Raw genomic sequence first — 24651 nt, 5'->3', positions numbered from 1 at the left:
AAAAGGTGGAGTCAAGAAAGACCATGGAGCCTAGAAGGGAAATATGTGTATTGCAAATAATATAGTTTCTGTGTGATTATTTCGGGAGTTTGAGTAGGCTGGGAATGAACAAGCAACCTCATATAACAGACTTCCTCAGTACTAAAACGTAAGGAAAGACCCTGGGATAGAAATCAAAATTTTACACAATGTGCCTCAAGAGTTGCTGTGCTGAGATTTGGTATTAGTCTGAAACCAGATAATGCTAAAAAGGTCAGTGGAAATAAAAATCCAGGAACTAAGGAGGGATAATTGATAACTTGACAGAAGTTCAAGTATTTTAATTGTCCATTTATTTAAAGTACGAACTTCAACCCATGACCTGCTGCACAGAAACTTTCTGTTACTGTTTCCCTGATGGTGACATAGAGTGTTAAGCAAGTGCTGCCTACATCTCAGTCACCATGCCTGCTGTGCAGTGTCTACCTTGGAGTTCTTTGAGGCCTTATTCAGCCAAACGCACCCGAAAACACTGTCTTTCAAAAAGGAGAAATAAAAATTTTATGTTTATCATTTTGTCCTTGATCTCTTCCTTCAAAATCTCTAAATTAACTTCTAAAGTTCCAGAATGTCTCATTCACAGAAAAAGAGTTGTCCCAGGATGGATTGGCTCTTATAGCCTCAGAAAAAAAATGGCATGTCCTACTTACTAAATTAATGACTTTTACCCCTCCCCTCAAACCTGGGTTCTTTTATAATGTTTCTTAGTAGACCCAGTTGAATATTTTAAATAATAAATAGCATGCCAATGGGCCTTATCATTGGTTGATAATATTATCTAAGCATCCTATCATTAGACTATATCAATTTTTGTAAAAAGCACATAATACATAAACAATTCTGAATCAAGCTGTTTTGATTCTATATTCTCTAATGTATTTAACTGACATAGATTATGCATCCTAGATTATAAAGAGCTAGTTAGGACATGAATTATTTCACACTGTGTTGAATTAAGAACAATGTTTCAGATATTGTAGCCTCATGACACTTTTAAGTTTATCATGATCTATCTATAGTGACATTTTTTCATAAGGAGCAAACCTATGCTGTTTAAAGACTCTTGTGGACTCACTTTTAGTTATAATTTTATTTTATTCTAGTCACAAAGGCTCAGAATCTCACATTATTACATATTTATAAAGATATACTTTACAGTGTCTAGAAATTCAGTTTGAATCTTTTTTATATCTTCCACTTGGGAATGCAATTCTGATAATTTCATGTATTTTGGTTTGGTCTGTGTAAATTATGAATTGGCATCATTGCTGGTTTTTCTCTTTTGGCTTTTTGAGAGTTCCTCTGTGTAACCCTGGCTGTCCTGTAACTCTGTAGAGCAGGCTGGCCTCGAACTCACAGAGATCTGCCTGCCTCTGCCTCCCATGTGCTGGGATTAAGGTGTGTGCTGCCATTGTTCAACAGTTTTCTTTATGAGTCATATGAGAACACTCCAAGAAAACAAGAGTGCAGTGACCTGTTTCTTCAAACACATGGACTTATTCTTGGATTGTGTTCTCATGCTTTTCCCAGGGATAGCAGATGGGACTGAGTTTACTTCAGATTACTGATTATTACTTGCTGTTGTTATTCAACTAAATGTTTAAACTAGCCTTTATATACTCTATGGAAAAGCATGTTTTGCCATGTGTGCCTTGTCCTTGTGACTGTATACACTCGACCTTTACTCAGGTGACCGTATAGACTGTCTGATGCTCTGAATAAAGCTGGCTATGGCATGAAAAAAAAATAAAGACTCTTGTGTTTTGGCAAAGGAGACAGAGCAAGATAGCCAGTGCTCCTGAGTCTTAACTATTGAGATCAGCACTTTAGAGTCCCTTGAAGGGTTCAGAAGAAGCATAGGAGAAGTTATCAAAAATCTGTAATGCAGAGAGTTTTCTGTTCACTTTTTTCTCCTCTTTTCAATGTTTAACTTTTTTGTTCACTCTCTTGCCATGACTTCTCTTACTGTTCTTCATATGTGATAACGTCATACAGCAGTCATTTGAAAGATCACAGTGATCTACCCACAGTCAATTAGATTCCACTTAGAAGTCCGTTCTTGGAAAGAGCCACAGATTGAGGGGACTGTGTGGATAGAGGCAAATCGGTTTGAATAATAAGATATATGTTCATGTAGATACCTACAAAAATTACATATAAGAAGGCTTTGAATAAAAAACACACAGGCTTTAAGAATAGTCAGTATGTATAAGGCAAATGCCACTGCCTCTTGAAAGAAATTTATACCACATCGTATACTGATTGACAGGATTCCAAATATTATTCAGAAAACTTCAATTCTAACATTTTAAAGACAAGCTAAAATTGTGTTCCTTTAATTAGGAAAATTAAAACTAACTGGGTTCATGGCAGTTAGCATCAATGTGATCATTCACTTTCCAGTGTGAATGAGTCAACGACTTGGAAGAACTTTCCGTTTACAGAGAAAAGAAGATATTCCCATAACTCAGATCTATACCAAAAATATTTAAGGAAAATGTCCTACACTATCATTCTCTTAGAACAGAAATGGGTACCAATAAAACAATGTCTGCTCTTTAGCTGCTCATTATCTTTGTATACTCGCAGGCTATCAAGGCAGTCATTACTTTCTCTTCGCTAGATGAAGGATACATCCAATGTTAAAAAAAGGAATCTGAATTTCCCAAATAGCTCTCAAAGTGAATCAAAAGTTAAATGGCATATGTTAGAAATATTCTCAACATGCATGCAGCTGTAGATGGTAGGGTTAGCATTTTAAACCTCAGCTTACCTACCCCTACAGCAAAGTGATAGCCCTCTCTTCCCTGGGTGCACCATTACTGTTTGAATGTCAAATGTCTCATGTAGTATTATGCATTTCAACAGTTGGTGTCCAGCTAGTAATAATATGTTTAGTAGGTGGCACTCCACTAGAGTAAGTGGGTGCCTGGGTTGGGAGGACTTCCTGGCTTTGCCTCCAGTCCATCTGTCCTTCTTGGTCCATTGAGATGTGAACAAGCAGCCTGATGGTCCACCTATTGTGGATAAGAGCTGGTCCCTCCAGCATACCTTTGCTGCCATAATTTCATGTACCTCCTTAAACTTGAGACAAAATAAGTCCTTCTTCCTTTAAGCTTTTGCTAGGTATTTGGTAATAACAATGTAAATGTAACCAATACATACAAAATCACATGTGAGGATCAAGGCCTCGGAAAGAGGCTAACACACATGCAGCTCTCAGCAGAAATCAACCCCAAGGAATTGCATTTGACTGATTGTCTCAAAAGCCTCCAGATCTTTTAGGATACCTTCTACAAGCCAACCAAGATGGACACTCAGTCAATGGAGACAGGTGGTAACAGATAAGCATCGGTAGAATAGGATTTAAACACAGGCAATTTTATAATTAATCAGATTTCTTTCTAGACTTCATAATTATTTGATCAAAAGAAACAATTAAGAAAATATTCTTTCCTAGCTTGAGATTTTAACAGCATCCATAGTACAAAAGTAACAGTATTATTCTATTTACCAAATTAGCTTTCTAAAAGACATCAATGGAAATATTGTATGACATTTCATTCTCTTAAAGAATTCTGTCACATTGGAACATTATTTTTTCTCTCTAACAAGGATTTTTTAAATTTGAACTGAGAAACAAGCAAGGATATTCTTTCCAGGTGGTAAATGTAACAAAAACAAACGTGATTAGAAATTTTTTCTTTGTGCAAATTAAGTATTATGTGTGTAGACATGCAAATGTGTTCATGATTTATGAGTACACTAAACTATAAATATAACACATTAGTGCCTGCATGAAGCACAAAGGTGGAACAATTTCATGGTCTCAAAAGTCTAATTAGCATAAGAGGCATAATATTGTAATCAAACAATTATTGATTAACACAAAGACAAAGAAGCCAGATGTGTTGAATCATCAGCTGGTAATTACCTAAGTAAACTACAGATGTTAAAAATTCATTGATTATAAATGAAATGTACATCATTGCAATAAAACTTAAATGAAAAGACATATTAACATATGCATATATAAAATAAGTATATTGTAAGTATATATATTTATAAATTGCATTATGTCTGTTTAATAACACTCTTTGGGACATCACTTACATAATGTGTCAGTATTCAAGTATTAGAAGACTTTGGAAGACAATATTCAAGGCATCCTGGTTTTGCCATATGGACGAATTTTGTATTTCTTAAAAGTAGAAGAAACAATATGAACAAAGATGTGGATGGGAATGGACCAAGTAAAAATTAATCACTGGTAGGAGATGCATAATAGTATTTAAAAGACTCATGTGCTTTCTTGAAGAGGGCTGGTGTTCTATGAATCCTCACTGTGCTTCTCAACCCTTGAAGGGTTCTAAAGCACTGATCACATCAGCCAAAATGTGAAATAACCCCAGAGGTCTACTGACAGAGAAAGTGTGGTAATACTCAATAGGAGATTATTGAGCTATAACCAATGAATGAAATCTCATCTGCAAGAACAGGAAGGAGATTAATGTAAAGTGAATCAAACACAGAGAGGTGGCATGTTTTTATTCCTCCTTTTTTCTTCTATGAGACTAGGTAAATCACGTGATCCCACAGAACAAACTAAAATAGTCATTACCTGAGCACAATACACTTTGAATCTAGAGTGCCCTCCAAGTTATGTGTGTTAAAGGCTTAGTGCCAGTAACTAACTGGAAGAGGGTAAAAACATTAGTTGAGGCTCCTGAGAGGAATAAAGGTCAATATACATATGCCCTTGAAAGGGATAGTGGGAAACCAATGATCATATCTATCTGTCTGTCTGTCTCTGCTTTTGACTTTGTCAAAGAGAGTACATCTCTTTCTCCATTTCATTTATTGCATACTGTTCACATGCCCATAAGACAAAAGTGATAGGCCAGGTGACCGTGGATTGAAACCTCCATGACCATGAACCAAAAATATTTCTAAATTAATTACCTCTGGTGTTTTGTCATGGACTGGAAGCTGACATTAGGTAGCAGAAAGCTGACAGGGTAGCACGGAAGGATACGAAGTAGAGGTTGAAGATGAAAAAGTACAGTTAGGAAGGAATAATTCAAGTGTTCCAAGGCTCAACACAGTGAACAACAAACCACTATTTATTCCAAAATGGCTAAAGGAAAACCTTGAATAGTCTAACAGGAATAAATGAGGGAAATCCTAACAGGCTGACATGATCATATCACATTGTATACACATGGTACCCTATAAAATATGGTTCAGATACAGCAGTTGAAACGATTTTAAATATTTAACTTAAGTGATTGAGGCGATAAAGAATAATTAGAAAGTCCCGGATTACTAACTTCTAACTTGTAGAAATTTCCCAATGTTATGTAAAGAAAGACATGAGACTTTGACAGTATAGTCAAGCCTCTCCTGTTGATTACACCACAGACTTTTGCTACTCCTCTCTGCAGAGATGATGGAACCTCCTCCATTTACCTATGTTCTTTACAATTGCACTTAGCGTTATTGTCTTAGAAGAAATCCTTAAAAAAGGGAGGGAGGGAGGGAGGGAGGGTGGGTGGGAGGGAGGGAGGGAGGAGGAAAGAAGAAAAGAGTATTCTTCTAGTGTTTGAATCAGCATGGAAAAATCTTGGAAGTCACCACCCTTCTTTTTTTGTGACTTTTTGAGACAGGGTTTCTCTGTGAAACAGTTCTGGCTGTGATGAAACTCACTGTAGACCACACTGGCCTCAAACTTACAAAGATCCAGCTAGTTGCCTCTGTCTCCCAAGTGCTGGGATTAAAGGTGTGTGTCATCCCCACACTGTGTCACTTTCTAACATGTATGAAACTACAAACAGACGAGTGGGCAGCTCTTAAATATATAGGGCAAGTGAGACCATGAGAAAATTGACACTCAAAATTAGAGCTGTGGATAAAGAGAACCACACTGAATTAAACTGAATGCCACAAATATAAATTCCTGGTGGGATCGTATCTTGGCAGGAAAACTCGGTAACTATTGAACAACAGAGACTTCTGTGTCCAGTGTTAGGGGTAAAGGCTCCAGAGAAACAACAAAGGCAGCAGGAGAACCACCTAGTTCCTTCAGTTTTAACATTCAGTGTTCAACACACTTCTCACAACTCTCAGTAAGTCTCCATGTGCCACTATCGGGGAAGGGAAAGAGACTATTCTGAAATGTAGGACAGCATTCTGTTCCTTACACAATCTTATACATCTATCACTACAGACACAATTTGATGAGCTTCTTTCCATTTTTGCCCAATAACATATTGTATAAATTTCTGCCAATCCGGAATAAATGATATCAATATTTGTCTGCCCATCTGGACTTTTGGTATGTCTTTTTTTTTTTTATCAGAGCTTTGTCTCCTATGGATTTAGCGTTCTTTAAGCCACCCAATCCTCATCTTAGATTTCCTCCATCCCTAGAGCCTTTGCCAGTTCCCTCAGTATTCAACCTTCTAGACCATCTACAGTTTCGGCCTGTGTAATCTGTTAGCCTGAAAACTCTTTTCACTGAAACTGACTTTTATTAATAGTTTGTCTAATCCTTCAATAGATATTTTTAAAAGTTCTTTAAGATTTCTTTATGTATTTTATTATATGTGTATGTGTATTTTTTGCAAATGTATATCTTTGTGCCATGTGTGTACCTGGTGCCCAAGGAGATCAGAAGTGGGTGTCGGATTCCTTGGAACTGTAGTTCTAGGCATTTGAGAGCCACCATGTAGGTTCTAGAAATCAAACTCTGGTTCTGTGTAGGAGCAAGAGCTCTTAACCACTAAGTTATGTCTCCATCACCCTTTCTGTAGGTATTAACATAAATATCTACTCAACTTTCAGAGAAACAAATCCTGGGCACCTTATATAAAGCAATCCTAATCACTGATAGCAAACTACTCATTCATTGTGTAACTCCTGTGTGTCCTTTCCTTGTCACCTGCTTTTCCCTCTGTAATACACATTCCAAATAAAAAGAGATAAGAACTCTTATGTTCTCTCTAAATCCCAATGCGTAGCTAATATTAGAAATACCATGTATCTCACATAATATATAGATGGGCTTTCATTTCTTCATGAAGTGATTGAAACTATGGCATCAAACCCCAGTTTAGTGATAAAGGTTGTATCTGGCCAACAGTCAGTTAACTGAAAAACTCCAGCAATGCACAGCTAGTAAAGATGAGAAATTGAGTATATAAATGCTTAATGACCAAACCCCAATTTGAAGACTGGTTTTTAAGTATGTATGTATGTATGTATGTATGTGGATACAAGGTCTCTTTATGAGCCATACTATCCTTAAATTGTCCCAATCCTCCTCCCTCAGCTTCCCAGGTACCACGATAATATAAGTTTACCTCCACCCCGAGGCTTTTAGACTATTATATTCAACATCAGTGGTACACATTTTATTGATGTTACTTGCAAAAGCATCAACAAATGTCATGTTTTCCCCATGAAAGCTTGAATATTCTGTAGGCCCTTCTATAGCAGCTCTTCTTATTGTAGGAAAGGAATATATAATCACTGCTATATCAATAAAATTGATATTGAATTTTTATTGAATCAATAAAAGTTGTGGAGGATTAATGAAGTCCTGAGTAAATGTGTTTCATTGGCATGAGCATGGCCATGTCTAGGACCCCAGTTTTTCAGGCCCATAAAAATGCCAAAGCTTTCCCTAGGAATGGCAAAGCCTTCCTCTAGTCCAAGCACAGGTGTTATAACTGATTGTCCTTTACCTAAAATTAATATATGCACAAACCACCAACCACAGCTTCTTCCTCCCTGATGATGAAAAGACTAGACTTCTCTCCTACCTCTTACTGAAATTAACTGACCTACCTCCTCCTCTACTGTCACAGTTAGGTCAATTCTTAAGTTGTGCAGGCTTCCAGTCTTTGTATTAAAATATCTAAGTACATAAACCTCTCCTATGAAGCAAAATTTTCTGTGATTCATATAAATCTACATTCTCCCTAAAATGTTTAGTGTAGAGAAGATCATTAGATATGTAGGAAGTTGTCTTACTCTTCTAATTCACATTCAGAAATGCACAAATATTTTGTTCACATGATTTTATTGTATAAATACAAATTCTACCCAACTCTTGAAAACTAAGCAAATTATTTAAGCTCAGATGGACTTCTCTGTAACATATCGTCTTTTTTACTTCCAGTTGTGCTGGCAACTAATAAAAACAAAGTTAAAAGACAAGAAGACAGATGTCTATATAACAGCAAATTCAACAACTCTTTGATCTTCAACTAAGATTAAATAAAAATATAAATATTATTGTTTAGTTGGATCTGTATTTAGAAACAGAGATTGTCTAAAATCAAGCACACACAATAACAAGCAGGTGATATAAAGAATGAAGACAATAATTCTAACTCTTTGGCTAATGAAAACTTGTATAAGAATATACCATAAAGAAATGAATAACGATTTTTTTTGCATGTGAAAGAATACATTGGAAACAATGTGGATAACGTGGGAATGCATGTCTATATGCAAAACTAAGGAGCAACATTTCAAAGGGTTCTTGAACCACTTTTCTGTAGTTCAAATATTTAAAGAACATGGCCTTAACCATAGAATGTAGATCTATCAACAGCTATTTTTCTTAATCTCTCTCAAAAATCACCATCCTGTTTTTTTTTTCCTTCACTGATGACCACAAAAGAAAGACACCACCTGCTCTCCTTACAGCTTTGTGGTCCTTTCTGCATCTCTTCCCACCCTCTACTTTGTTTCATTTTCCGGTTTCTCCTCTCTCATTTTTTTTCCTCTTTGTTCTATAAACCACCCTCTACCAATAGAATACAATTGTTCTTCTATCCTAAATCCATTGCTGAGATACTGACTAGCAAATGATGGAATAGAATAAAAAGAACAGAGAATCAAATAAGAACATTGGCATGTATATTTCATATATACGTGGCAGACACCCACAGAATGGATGATTATCAAAGAAATGGCTCAAATACCAGCCTTCAGCACACATACACAGAAGAAGTGTGTGTAGAAGGCTACATGTAAGAAAGAAATCATAGACAATGTGGTTAGGAAACATTGCCTTGCACATTTATCTGTGTTGTCTCCAGGCTGGCAGCAAGGGGAGCCCTGTTAGATGATCAAGCTTCGCCTTCCCCCTGGCAGGCATTGAAGGAGTGCATCTTTGTAAATTAGGACCTTGCTTTAAGCAAATAAGAAAAATAAAGTTTTGTTTTTTGTTTTGTTTTATTTATTTATTTGAAAAATTACCACCTCCTCCCCGTTTCCCATTTTCCTCCCCCTCCTCCCACACATCTCCCCCTCCCCCCACTCCCCACTCCATTCCCCCTCCCTCTCAAGAATGATTTTTTCTTTTAAATATTCTCTACCTCAAAGTAATAATCCTCATGCCAAAGTGTCATATTTGGGGATGCCAAATTCTGTTACCCTCACCTATATTTCATGAATCCAAACTCCATTGTTTAGTTCATTTTTAATCCTGTAAGTCAAAGGCATCAGTTGCTTCTGTTTTCAACTTTCTTGACAAGGTGAGCTTAAATCATCATATATTATTCTAATTACAAGATCAGAAGGAGAAATGACATTTAAAATATTCAAAATTATTTTAATTTAACTGTGGTTTCAGATTAATCCACCTGCCTGTGTTTAAAAACTACATGTCTTGACTTAGTAACTAAGAGTTTCAACAAAATAAATGGCTTCGAGTATTTATTTATGTATATAAAAACATCAAATGTTATGCATTCCTTCTGTCTGATCTTTCTTGTACAGGAAATTCAGTTGTCATGTGGTTAGTAGTTTTTCTGTGTGTGTGTGTGTGTGTTATAAATACAGAAGTGAAGGGCATAGAAATTAGATACAAGTCTAAAATATAAACTCCATAGCAAACTTTTCATGTCTGGACTTTAAATATAATTTTATGGTATTGATGTTCACTGTCAAATTTTAATACTTTTGGTGAAAAAGCATAGTAAGGCTTATGAGTGGCTGTATCTCTAGAGGTAAGTGAGAGCTATGCTGAGAGGTTTTATGAGTGTAACAAATATGTATGACTGACTCATAAATTGATTTGTGTTTTATTTGTATACATTTTAGTCAAAGTCAAATTGAAAGGAACTTATATTCCGCAATAGCAAAGGTCACTGGATGTGAGGGCTTAAAAAAAGAGAAATTTCTATGGATTCTGAGATCATGTTAATTCATCCTGAACCTAATGAATTCTGTTAAGACGAGAAGAAACACACAGCTTCTTCTATATTAATCAGGACCAACTGTAAGAGATTAAATCTGATGACCAGAAAATAGAGCAGTCGGTGCAAATCTCTGCAGTTTGCCTGCAGGTAAATTTCATTGCATTAAACCAAATTCACCAATGAAAGCAATTATTTTTCTGTAATATTTTTCCCTCTGAGAGTAATTGCAAATGATTCATGTAGCAAATCAACAGACCCTAAAAATGAACTGAAATGTTTTATTGTCAATAAAGCACTATTTCTGTAAAGGTAATTGAATAGCAAACCAACAAGCATGNGATTTTTTAGCATGCCCATAAAAGTTCTTTGCATTCCTTAAGTTGAGGAAAATCTAACCACATAAAGTAGTTTTTTCCCAAGAACTTACTGTAACATCTTTGTGACCTCGTTGCTCACCCTCTGCAGCAGAGAGTTATAAGGGTCAGTTTTCCCACTGCACTGTACGGAGTTCAAATCCGGTGGCATTCAGTGTTACCCATCTGTAAGCTCAAGAGCTTTCTACTTCCTACCAGTTTCCATATGCTATCAGAGTCTCAATCCCCACTTTCAGAAGCTATTAAAGTGGAGATTGTCCTCAGACAGCACTGAAAGTAACTAGAGGAGCAATTATTAGCATGTGCAATTGCCTGACAACCTCTGGTCATACATCGAACTTCTCCAGCCAAAATTTCTGGCCTGAATGACAACAGGCTCTGCTTAGGAGGAGAAGAAGCTGTGAAGCCAACAGAATATGACCTTGCTTCTCCTCCTCAGCTTCCCTGCTATGCAATGCCCTAGTCTGCGCACCCACCCCTCCCTCAGCTGCCCCTGTGCAGTCCCCTGGTCTGACTTATTTCCACTCACCCAGATTCCCAGTTAAGCGATGATCTAGCCCAAAGACCATTTCCTTTCCAAGCTGCGTAACTGTTCAGTGCCTCGGCCTGGGTGCCCCCTGACCACCCTGCATTATCTCTCCTGCTTCACATGGGCAACTGCAATCCTTCACGTGTATCCTGGTTATATTTCTATTTCTGTGAAAAAGACCATATCAAAAAGCAACTTGGGAAGGAAGGGTTTATTTACTTTACTGTTTATTTGGTTTCCATCATGAAGGGAAGTTAGGGCAGGAACTCAAGGTATAAAGCTAGACACAAGAACTGAAGCATTTGCCATGGAGGAACACTGCATACTAACTTGCTTTTCCTAGCTCGCTCAGTCTGCTTATTTTTTATGAGGGCTATTTCATATTGTAATTTAATTATACTGTTTCTTTCTTTCCTTTCCTTCCTCCGAACTCTCTAATATACCCTTCTCTACTCTCCTTCAAATTCATAGCCTCTTTTTGCCACCAGTTGTTATTACATGCATGTATGTATTTTATATACATATATATTGCTAAATATAAACTGTTGTAGAATATTGCTACATGTATGTCTGTTTTCAGGGATGACCATTTGGCAGGGGACAACTAGTTAGGGTGCTCTTCCCGGAAGAGGGTCACTTTTTTAGTTCCCCGCTTTTCTCACTTACTTGTAATTCTTTGTGTAGTATGGGATTTTCCTTATCCAATCTGGCTCAGTCAGCTTTTCTATACTTCCAGGATCACCTGTTCAAGACAACAGTAACCACAGTGGTTGGGTCTTCCCACATCAACTGATAATTCAAAAACCAAAGACCTGCCTATAGGCCAATCTGATAGAATCATTTTCTCAATTAGGTTCTTCTTACTAGATAACTCTAGCTTGATTCAAGTTGACAAAAAGAACTAGAACAATTTGGAAGAGTCATCCCGCCAAAACACAGCCAACAAAATTACACAAGCTAGTAATCGTCCCTCAGTAATAACCATCAACAAAAACTTAGCTTACAAATACAGATGTAGAGCATGTTACTAAGTTAGAAATCAAATTTAAACTGTTATTAACTAAAAAATGACTCTGGTTTGGCAAAGACTGCCACAGAGTGGAAGTCAATCCAGTAAGCAAACAAACGCAAAAGGGCATAGCTGTTCTGATATCTGATAAAAATAGACATGCAACAAAAATAGAAGAGATAAAGAAGGCCACAAAATATTAATAAGTGGAAAACTTCATCATTATTATATAAGGATTACAAATATTTGCACAACAAATATTGGGCTTCCCAGTTTTATAAAACAAACACAATGGACATGAGAGGTCACACAGATGCTGATATAACATTAATGTTAACATTAATGCTACCACCTCATATTTTTAAAATTGTTCATTATTACTATTGTGTATATGTATTATGATGACTGGGGTGGGAATAGCATGTGGAGTTCACAGACCACTTGTGAAGTCAGTTCTTTCTTTCACCTTTACCAAGGATCTAGTGCTCAAACCTAGGTTTCCAGGTTTGCTTTACAAATATCTTTACTTGATTTACTTCAGTTCCCTTAACTTTAAATAGATCATACTAACTAAATTTTTAAAAATATTTAAAAATTCAGTTGAAGTAGAATTTAGTCTAGTGAACTCAACCAATATTCCCAGAATATTTCATCCAACAGGTGTGGAATCCACACTCTCAGCAGGGCATAGACCAAGGATGAAAGTCAGTTGTACTTGTAGACTCTTCTTTCCAGTCACTTATGTTGGGGTTAGCCCATGTTGGACAAGCATTTGGTGTCTACCATAGGTGTTAGTATATTAGTAGATTCCTTTCTATGTGCATCTGTGTGGCATTAATACTAGCAGCCAGTCTTAGCTTGCAGATGCTCCACCTTACAAGGCTCCTCAGATTGCATCCTCTGCCGTGCTGATATTCTAGCTGAGAGGTGTACTCTAAATGTGCTAGGGGAAGCAACAATACGGCAAAGGCAGAATTGGCATTACGCTTTGGAGATCTTTCCAGTATTAATTACCCTGTTGACAAACATGTGGATGTCAACTTTCCTACTGGAGCTTCATAATTTTCAGAGTCTACAGCAGTAAATGTTAGATGGGTGGCTCTAGAGATTGACCCACGTGCTGACGTCAGGCTCATAGTTCTCAACTCCAAAGTGTACAATTACTCTCAGTTGATTCAGTCTGTTTCAGGTCACCAAGATGGAGCTGCCCTTCCACACACAGTTCACTTCCTGAGCTGAAATCCCTTCTGTTTTCGCTTGTTTGGTTTGTTATTGTCCATCATGGCTACTTTACAGCTGTTACCCTAATATTGGGACTAGTTAAGTTAAGCCTCCAGATTAGCGATTATTCCCCATCTGCTGGCTCCACGTGTTAACTCATTTTCAAACAATAGGTTCCCTCTCAAGATGGTACTATCTGAGACAGTTAGAGCGATAAAATGGGGTTCCTTTCTAGTACTGACCTATTTCCTAAGGTATCACTGTCTTGTCAAAACTTGCAACTGGATTTGAAGTTTGTCAGAGATGCGAGCTTGTCTAAAGCAAATCTTTCACAAGGATGTCCTGTTACCTTCTGGATGAGAACTCATTTTCTATTCTTTCACACAAATGGAGATATCTTGTGTTTGGCTTATTTCTACTCATGGTATCTCTTTCTTCTTTGCAGTTTTCAGAAGTTCTGTATTGGTCTTTGTACAATTCCAGTAATCACTCTGTCTTTGGAATAGAATCTGTTTTTCTTTCTTCACTCATTCTTTCTCTTCACCAAGTCATACAAAGGGAATTTCTTGTCTACCATCTTATCCAGAATTTTAGATGTCAATATTTTAGTCTTCCACAGGTGATATTGTAGAAATATAGATAATGAATCCTGTATCCAAAGTGTTTGGGGCAATTTTCTCATATTTACTTAGTTTTTTATACTGTTTATGTATACCTAATATAATTTGGGTGTGGGACCCAGTCTAATTACATAGTATGTGTATGTTTCATGTATTCCTTATACACATAACCTGAAGATGTTAATAACATTTTCAATGCATATGAATCTGTCACAGAAAGTCAAGTGTCATACTTCCAATGATACTTTCCTGTTGACATCAAAAAGTTAGGGGATGCTTTTACTATTCGACATATTCACCCTATATTAAAAGTCTTCTCTTGAAGATGAAAAATCCATAATTGTCTCCAGTAAAGACTCTGATAAATTTTAAATCATGTCTGAAAAGGTTTGATTACTGATATATAAGATAAAATTAACAGATTCTAGAAATGTAACATGCATTTTAGAGGGAATAATTATTCATTAAATTCTAATTTTCTTGATAATAATGCTTAGATGGACTTTCATATCAGTGGACTTCATATGCATATATTCTAACAATCAATGATTGAAAGTAGAGAGTAAGACAAAACTGTGTCTTTACAGAACATGTTCAAACTATTTTCTCATTATTTACTCAACTACTTACACAGAATTTGCATTTTATTAGGCATTATATTATAAAATATAGAGATGAATTAGATTTAGGTAAAAATAGCTAAAGTTTATGTTTAAATATTGCATCATTTACATTTGGTATCTATAGAGGGTTCTGAACAAATCTCCTATGAGATTCTTCAAAAAACATCATCTAATGAAACACTCAGTAAATATGAATTTAGGATGATGATGCCAAAGATATTACAGAAAGAAATGCATCAAAAAATCTATGTAAGCAAAGCACCCTTCTGCTGGACTTTTGATGTGTACTAACCTTATGAGGCTAATATTACCCAAAGGACTATGTCTCTATGTTAAATGATAACTCAGTAGTGCAGTCATGTAATATTCACAGGCCTCTTTGACTTTGAATTTTCTTCTTTTTCCATTTGAAATTAAAATCATTTCAGCACTTCCACCTGTCCTGAACTCTTTCCAATGTCAAAGCCAGAAATATGATGTAAATGAGATTGTCTCTTTTGTTCTTTTGTCTACTGTCATGTAGGACACAGATCTGATGACCTTCAACATCTCTGTACACCGGTCATGGTGGAGAGAACATGGACCTGGCTGTGTCCGGAGAGTGCTGCCCCCATCGGCCCATGGCATGATGGATGACTACACCTATGTCTCAGTCACAGGCTGTGTCGTCGATTTCCAGTACCTAGAGGTCATCCACAGTGCTGTACAAATACTGCTATCTGTAAGTCTCACTTTTGGATTATTATCCAATAGAAAATCTTCTTCGTTGACATCTTATATCTGCATCCTGGTACATAAGGCCTCATATAAGCACACAGAAAGCATTAGGCACAGAAACAGTGGCAATCATGGAGTCTTTAATGATACATATTAACTGGACTTTTCCCAGTTAATTTTCTTCACATAGACATTTTGTTTAGGATCAAGTCGTTACTATGGTTTCCACTTTGAGACCCAACCTGCACTACACAGTGGAATAATATCATCACCACCCAAAGTGGTCCATTATCCACTAAGTACCGCAAGCTGCGCTGCTAATGCATTCTTCAAATGGGCTTCTGTTCCTGGGGAATGATGGAGGCAGGTCCAATGGCTTGCTGATCATTATGTACCCCATGTTTCAAATAATTATTCCTTAAAAATTTAAGACCCACTAAGGACATTTAATATTTTATGTTAAGACACAGTTCCAACACAGTTCCGTGAAGGAACAGAGGAACTGGCTTGATTATGCCACAGAAAGTATTAAAGTACCAGGAATTCTGTTAGGTAATTTCTTTCCTTGAGATGCCTGCTTACGTTCTGACCATTGTATGGAGGGGAATTATTTAAAATGCGTAACATCAAGAACAACGTACAGTGGTTTATTTTCTTTTTGAGACAGAATCTCACTCGTGACTGGCGTGGAACTCTGTGTTAGAACAGACTGGTCTTGAGCTCTCAGACCAACCTGCCTCTGCCTCCCAAGTCCTGAGATTAAAGTGTTGTGTTACCACTTCCAGATAGGTACAGTGTGTCTTGGAGACTCAATAGGGAGTTAATATTTTAGTGAGAGTCAAAATACAATATAACCATTATCAGCTTTATTTTGCACACGAACTAGCCACTATTTGACACAACAAAAGGCATCTCATTGTTAGTGAGAGTAGTTTCAAGTAGTTTCATCAGTAGTTTCAAGTGAAAACAGTAAAATGTTTTTAAAGTTCCATCAAGAATTTAGCTTATTCTAGATCTTTACAGTCTTACTCTATAAGTATCATATATCATCATTTTCCACATAATTGTATAAGTCTTTATTTTTTTTCCTTTGGTCTTTTTTATTTTAAAATTTTTATTCATTTTATATACCAACCACAGTACCACTCCCTCACTTCCCTTCTCCTGCTTTCCCCCAACTCACCCCCCATTCACTCCTTAGAAAGGATAAGGCCTCCCATGAAGAGTCAACAAAACCTGGCACATTAAATTGCAGTAGAACCAAGGTCCTGCAAGCCTCTGGTCCTTCTTTAATCAGTAGTTTCAAGTGAAACCAGTAAAATGTGTGTGATGAAATCTTTCTTTAGAAATCTGGAGGCTAGCATTCTCTTATGATTTTTCAGTTTGGTTTAAACTACAAAAGAACTAACCATTTAAAATACAAAAGAACCCTCCATTTAAATAACATTCTAAGGTTTCTTAATATATTTTTTAATATATTTTTTAATCCAAACACTTGTCTAGCCTTATAGGTGGAAAAATTAACTTCACTTGAAAATGTTCACAGTAAATTGCTAACCCATTTTGTGAGACGAAGGCATACTTTCCAATGGTCTACAATGAGACGGAATACAGGTACCAAAAGGCCATTTCCCCAGAGTAACACCAAGCTAAATGCAGAGCAAGGTGAGGATATTTGAGAAGGAGCTGGACTGCCTCATAAAAGCTTACCCAAAAGGAAATTCTAAATAAGCTATGTATGTTGCCGCCCAAATGTGCCTGTCACTTGTAAATGAATCTCTTAATTTCTTTTAGTGACCAGTCAAGGTTGCCAGTGTGCATTCATAGCTCTTATGTTGTTATACAGCCTTTACGGAATAAATGGGTTAGCCATTGCTCTCTGAGGTTTCTTGTATAATGTATTTTAAAAGACAAAATATGCAATATTTTATCTTTTTACATTGAAATATAATGTACTCTGATTGTTCACAGCTATGGGATTATAGTAGACCTCCCCATCAACAGGGACTACTTAAAGACCTCTAACAAATTCCTCATTCCTACAACATGCTGACAGTCTGTCATTCACAGATATTCCTGGATCCTATAACATATTGTTCTTCATATATATATATATATATATATATATATATATGGATAAGTAATAATTTACATTAGCTCTTAGCAACCTCAGCCTGTGTTTTTTTGTTTTTTGTTTTTTTCATTTTTGCTCACTTTAAGTCAAGAACCTACATCTTTTCATTTACAGGAAGTACTTTATGTCTTTTCTGGTTTCTCTGAGTTTTCAAAACCATTGCAGTTGTTCTCTGGAAAGCTATTGATGCAAATAAAGAAATGAGAACACAGCCAGTGTCAAATAATGGCTACCAACCCAACATCTCAGACAAAGTGTAAAGAACAGAGCAAGGATGCACTGGACAGAGGGATAATTCATGTCCAAGCATGGTTGAAAAGTGACTGATTTCATCAAAATGATACTCAAAACTAGGTACAGTTAAAAATATTTAGATGTTAGTTACTGGAGCATTCTACTTAACAGTTTTAAGTAAAAACTGACTGGAGACAATCAAAACTATGGATAAAATGAGACTGATTTTCTACATTACATTTTATTGTTGAGGTTGACTTTTATGTTTCTTTTTTTCTCATGGTAGAGTATGGGCACTATTACAATCTGATTGTACAAAATTGTTTGTGTATTCTAAATTTAATGGCTTCTGTGTGTTGATTGGCTAATACTCTGTTAGATGTGGAGCAGGCTGTAGTCAAGAAACAGAGACTTCTTTGATATGAGACAAAATCCTGCAGGCTCAGCTACACCAAAGGTTATGTTCTTAACCTACTGGATGGATGAAAACATCTAAAAGAGCCTAGGAAAGGAATACTATTACAGACCACCTAGATGTTTGGGTGAGGGCCTCCAAGGATTTCAGGGTAGCTGTTCTCTAAATTAGAGGAAAGTGTTTGAATGATATGCCAAGGTATATAGCACTGCTGGTGAACTGAACAATTCTGCATTTAAGCTATTGCTAAGAAATAGAAGAAAGGAGTCTCTAGTCAAAGCTTTCACAGAAAAAAAACTGTACAAGTTTGATAGAAATGACAAAAATAACAGCTATCAAAGATGGTCATGGACCAGATTCTAAATACACACACACACACACACACACACACACACACCCTACAATATACATGCACTCCGTGCTTGGAAGCAGGAATCAAAGAGTGCAAGTCCGAGCAAAGGTTCTTTTTACCCTCATTCCGCAGGGCTACTGTAAATTGTCAGCACATGGAGCTGAAGCTCTTTTCAAGGGAATATATCAAGATGAGAAATCAGAGTCCATGCCTATGGTCCAACTGTGAGATGATCTGAGCTCCTCGTTGCAAGCCTGGCTGTTCAGTCTACATCCGTTTGTTCATTCCTCATCTGGAAGATGGTCAGGAGTGTCCAAAGAACCTTGTAGAGCCAGGTTCTATCACCCTCGATCCTTCTCCTAGGAAGATTATTACACAACACTAATCCAATCCCTCTGTTCCTTCTCCCACAAACCTGGAAAAGATCTCTAAGACTCACCACCTCTAACTCTCTTTGGAACTAATTTTGCATTTATTGTCTTCAGTTCTTAGGGTCAAGATATTTTCTCTTAGGTTCCACAGATGTGAGTCTCATTATTTCACATCTTAGAAGCAAGTTTGCATGGTTGGAACTGGGGGCAGAGTTCTGAGAACCAGTTTTCTGTTATTCCCACATTCTTTAAGTTATTTTTCTCCCTCACATCTTCATCTGTTGCTGTTCTCAGACACCCATATCAGATGCATTCAGCCTATATAAACATTAAAACTGCATATTATAAGCTGTAAAAAAAAACTTAGTCTACCCGCACAATCTCTGTCTTCAAAAGGCTGTAGAAATAGCATCCTCTTCTGTCTCAGAGTCAGTTTTACAGTGACAGTCACAGATAGCACTAAAGCTAACTCAGTACTTATGTAGTTACAAAAACAGTACAAAAATAAGTGCAACCCCAATCCCTGGATTAAATTTATATTGGTTGTACACCGCCAAAAAGGTTAGCACAGTTAAAATTGTCCCTTTCTCTCCCTTCACCTCTGTTCCTTCTCCCCTACCTCACATTTGCTTGAGGCTGCACGAAATGATTTATGAGTATGAACTCAATGCTCAAAATGGCGCATTAGGTAGATGTTATTATACTCATTTTACACATCAGAAAATAAGACTTACACAAAGATAAAGGGATTTTCCTGGGTTCTATATCTTCTGAGTGAATGTGAACCTCAGACTAAGATAGAAAGACTCCCGACTTCATGCTCTCACCCACACCACTAAGCATCCTTATGTCATGGCAAAGAAAGGCATGTGTGTTCCCAGAGCCTATTGCTGAGTTGAGTTATTGTTGTTGTTTTTGGTTTTTGTTTTGCTTTGTTTTTTTGAGATAGTGTTTCTCTATAGCTTAGGAGTCTATCCTGGAACTTGCTTTTGTATACCAGATTAGCCTCAAACTCACAGAGATCCACCTGTCTCTACCTCCAGAGTGATGGATTAAAGGCATGTGCCACCACCGCCTAGCTGCTGAGTTAAGTTTTAAACCCACAGAGCAATAAGGTGGTGTATCTTGTTGGAATCATGATATTACTTGGCAGCTCCATGAATTGAAAATAACAGTAAGAGTACACACACATACACACACACACACATACACACACCACACACACACACACACATATGCATACATACATACATATGGTTTGTTTCTGTGATTGGTATTCCACTGCTGTTGCCATTCACAGCCCCATAAATTCATTGCTATGTTAGTCACAAAAGGCTTTTATTTCCCTCTCTGTGCTCCCTCTAGTGGCTTGGGCCTCAAGTTAGACCAGTTGTTGGTAGTTAAAGACACCCAGAAGCTCTTAGCCACCATATCTTAGCATGTCTTGTAGGCAGGAGCGGTTGTAGGTAGAAAGTTTTGTGGCATTAGTGTCCCAGACCCACCACTTTAACCTGTATAACCTGTCCCAGTTATAGAAGATGGCCAGTTCATATCCTCCATTACTAGAAGTCCTTGCTAGGGTAACTATCGTAGGTTTAGGAGAGTTTCCACTATGCTAGGTTTCCATATCACCCCCTAAATGCTCACTTTTTCCAGTTGTCTCTCCCCATACTTTTCTTCCTCCATTCCTCCTCCAACCTGATCCCTCCTGTTCCCATTTCCACCCTCCCCACAAAATCTATTTTATTTCCCCTTCCCACGGAGATCTTTGCATACCCTTTAGACCTCTCCTCTTTATCTAACTTCTCTGGATCTGTAACTATAGTGTGATTATCATTTACTACACATCTTGTATCCACTTATGAGTGAATACATATGTTTTCCTTTCTGGATCTGAGTTACCTAGTTTACGGTGATTTTTTTCTAGTTCCATCCACTTGCCTACAATTTTCATGGTATCACATTTTCTAACAGCTGAGTGATACTCAATTATGTAAATATACCATGTATCTTTATCTTTTCTTCAGCTGAGGGACATCTATGGTGTTTTCAGTTTCTGGCTTTTATGAATAAACCTGTTATGGACATAGGTGATCAAGTATCCTTGTGGTAGGATGGGTCATTCTTTAGTTATATGCCCAAGAGTGGTAGAGCTGAATCCTGAGGTAGATTGATTACCAGTATTCTATGGAACTGCCATATTTATTTCCATAGTGACTCTGCAAGTTTGTACTCCAGCCAGCAATGGAGGAGTATTCCCTTGCTCTACTTCCTCACCTGTGTTTTCTTTTTGTCTTAGCGTTTCTGACAGTTGTAAGATGGAATCTCAAAGTAATTTTGATTTGTATTTTTTTAAATAACTTAAAATGTTAAACATTTCTTTAACTGTTTCTCATCCATTTCAGGTTCCTCTAATAATAATTATCTGTTTAAGTCTATACACAATTTATAAAAAGTATATTATGTGGTTTGTTGATGTCTAGTTTCCTGAGGACTTTATTTTGGATATTAGTCATCTATCAGATGTGAAGTCAGTGAAAGTCTTTCCCCTGCCTTCTTTCAATTAGCAGAACTTTCAAGGCTTATAACCTCATTTCCTTTATTTCTGAATAATATTTTATCATATGCTTGATTTTAATTCTTATCCCTGCTATATACACATACAATATTGGGTCAAATTTTCAGAACTATAATTCAAATTTATATAGCATTCACCTTCCCATTGATAAAATTCCCAGTGGAATTTCAGCAATCCATCATATACTTGTCTATGAATATGTATCATCTTATAGAAACATCTGATTTACAGGTTTTTGTTCTTATCAAACTGCCTAGTCTTATGTAAGCATAATATTCATATTGTCCATAATTATATATAGGATTTATGGGTTTTAATAATTTAAAGAATGTGAATATTTAAAGATCAGATTTATTTTGTATCTTATTCATAATAAAATGTACAAGATAAAATTTTATTCTGCATGTTAATCAACTCTTAGAGCCATCAAAACTCTCTTGTCATTTCCAAACAAAGAAATTCATTTTCCTAAGCTTCAACGTCCATGAGTATCCTAGACATGCTAGTGAGTTTTTATGAATTATTACTACCTTATTATTTTAAAATGATCTGCTAGACATTGTAAAATGCAAAGGTGAGTTATGACATTCTATAGACTTAAATACAGTTTCATCAGAGAAATTCAAAGTTTAATTAGAAACACTATCTGACACATATTCCATTAATATAGAAAATCTAAAATCTGTTAAACAATTAACCAAGACAAACATTGTGGCTATGGGCTTTTAGTGGTATTAGAGAAAAGAAATTTAATTTTACTGACATTTTACTTAGGGTAATTTAATGTCATTTGGATGTCGGCAGACTTTCATCTTTATCTCTTTGTTGGAATAACTATTAGGTTGAAAACGTAGCTATTCATAATAGAGAAATGATTTCAAAAGCGTTTACCTGCAAACAAAATTTTGTATAAATTTCATGAAGAAAAATTTGTCATTTCACATTTTGTATTCCTTCTAAATGACAAATAGTTTCATTTATTCAAACACAGCTGTAGCTCCCTACTCTCCACAAAATGCTTTAGTGCGACCTTGTGGTAAGATGTTGGAGATGTATTAACTTGTATTTGGTGTTGTCCTTACTATAATATGTTTTGATCTTTTGTAGAAGACCAGGAAAGCTATAAAATTACTTCAGACATAAAATGAGTATTAATGTTAGACACTTAGCATTAATTGATTTCATTACATGATTAATTAGAAAATTAATTTCTATGTGCCATTAGAAACCACAGGAGAAAGTAGCATTCAGAGAAGCTGCAATGTTTATCTTTTGTCTTGGAAGTTCTCTTGGATAATAATAAATGTAAAAGAATTCTACATAGAAAAATACTACAAGAAAAAATATAAAAACAAAAACGTTTTAGAAGAAAAGTGGGTAATCTTGGACGGAAGAGTGGCTTAAAGCTGAAAGGAAGGGGTGGCTGCAATGAAGGAGGCTTGAATACCAAGCTCAATAGGTGTTGTGTGCTTGGTGGTGTATATTGTTCACACTGAGATGATACAGTCTTAAGTCAGAGGATTAAAGCTTCTAAGACCTCCTGCTATTGAAAAAAAAATAGTCAGCTAAAATTAAGACAGAGTGAAGAACTCTTCTAGATTAGGGGAACAAAAGTCACCGGACAGCACAAAGCATCTACGGTAAAAGTGGATCTGTGTCTTAGACTGAGAAGAGACCACAATGCGACTTTTATTGAAATTTTTATTAGAGTAGGAAATGTTGCTATGAAACAGTCTCTGCTCTATATGGGCACAGGAACAAGAGTGGAAGAGCGACAGGAGCAGTAGAAATGTGAACATGGAAGGGTGAGAGTCAAGAGGTCCTCCCCTGTGCCAAAGAACTGCAGGCAACTAAAGACTTCTGGGAGCGGGAGAACTAGTCACTCCTGGGATTGAGCCTTCCTGGTTATCCACTACAAGGTGATGAGCTCTGAAAGCCTATATAACCAAACAAGAAAGTGCTCTCAGCACATTGCATTGATATATTTGTGCGTGTGTGTGAGTGTGTGTGTGTGTGAGTGTGTGTGTGTGTAACAATAATAAGCACAGGAGGAGTTGAAAGGAGGGAAGGAAAGGGGAAAAGTGATTCAAATCTATTTTAATTAAAATGTATATACATTTAAAAATAGATAAAATAAATATTTAGAAGAATTTTTTAATATATCTGTATACTAGAAAACAGCATTATGTCAGTATTAATTTCTGGTTATTTTTTATTGTACTGTAGGTGTATAAGGTATCTGGCTCAAGAATATGTAGGAATCTTTTATATTTTGTTTGCCAAATTTACTCTAAATCTGAATTTATTGCAAAGTGAAAGTTTGAGAATATTAAGATTTATTTACTCTTATGTGTATAAATGTCCAGCTCGTATGCATGTAAGTACATCACATGCATTCAGTGCCCATGGAGGCTTAAAGTTTGTGTTGAATCCCATAGAACTTGACTTGATGAAGGTTGTGAGCTGCGAGGTGGGTTCTGGGAACAAAACTCAAATCCTCTACAAAAGCAATCAGTGCTCCTAATATTCTTTTTATCCATAAAACTATTTTTAGAATAATAAAAAAATCTTAATTCCCCCTAAAAATTTACTCAAAGAAATGGTTTGGCAAACAATAGAATATTTTTTTCAAAAATAAAGTATCACTGAAAATAGAAATTCTAAAACATTGACAAAACTTGCAAACAAATCTGCAAGAAATAAAGATCAGAAGAGTGTTTATCTTGCATGTCAAAGGAGAACAGGATAGGTGATATTGGCAAAGAACTGGGGTTCCAGAGCAAATGACCATTCACTAGATGCACTTTGTTCTTGCACTTGTCATCTTAGATGTGTGCATATACAGAAAGCTAGTCACCTGCAGCAAGATGTATGTATACACATGCAACTAGTCACCAGCAGTAAGATGAACACATATACATACAGCTAGTCACCTGTACTAAGGCTCATGCATACACACATACAGCTTGTCACCTGCAGTAAGGTGCATGCATAGACATACAACTTATTGCCTGTAATAATATGTATACATACACATACAGCTAGTCGCCCGCAGTAAGATGTGTGTATAGACATGCAGCTAGTCACCAGCAGTAAGGTGCATGCGTATACATAAAACTAGTGACCTGTAAGAAGATGCTGATATCGTCTCCCTGACCCCATCTCTGACTCTTCATTGCCCAAAACATCTCAAAAAAGGGGAAGAGAACAGGCATATTTAT

At 36.5% G+C, this 24651-nt stretch overlaps 1 protein-coding gene across 1 annotated transcript in view; it reads left to right on the top strand.

Annotated features, from left to right (window-relative positions):
* Positions 1-24651, top strand: part of Nkain3 (sodium/potassium transporting ATPase interacting 3) — a 613960-nt gene that overhangs the window by 437356 nt on the left and 151953 nt on the right. The window contains exon 4 of the mRNA XM_050145189.1: positions 15153-15350. Coding sequence (XP_050001146.1) covers positions 15153-15350 — 198 coding nt within the window. The remainder of the gene's footprint in view (positions 1-15152; positions 15351-24651) is intronic.

This window comes from Alexandromys fortis, unplaced genomic scaffold (genome assembly GCF_014885135.2).
Source record: "Alexandromys fortis isolate MF-2015 unplaced genomic scaffold, M_Fortis_MF-2015_v1.1 scaffold_2_1_26212458, whole genome shotgun sequence".
Lineage (NCBI taxonomy): Eukaryota > Metazoa > Chordata > Mammalia > Rodentia > Cricetidae > Alexandromys > Alexandromys fortis.
The sequence above is the reverse complement of the archived record's forward strand: the minus strand, read 5'-3'. Positions and strand labels throughout refer to the sequence as shown.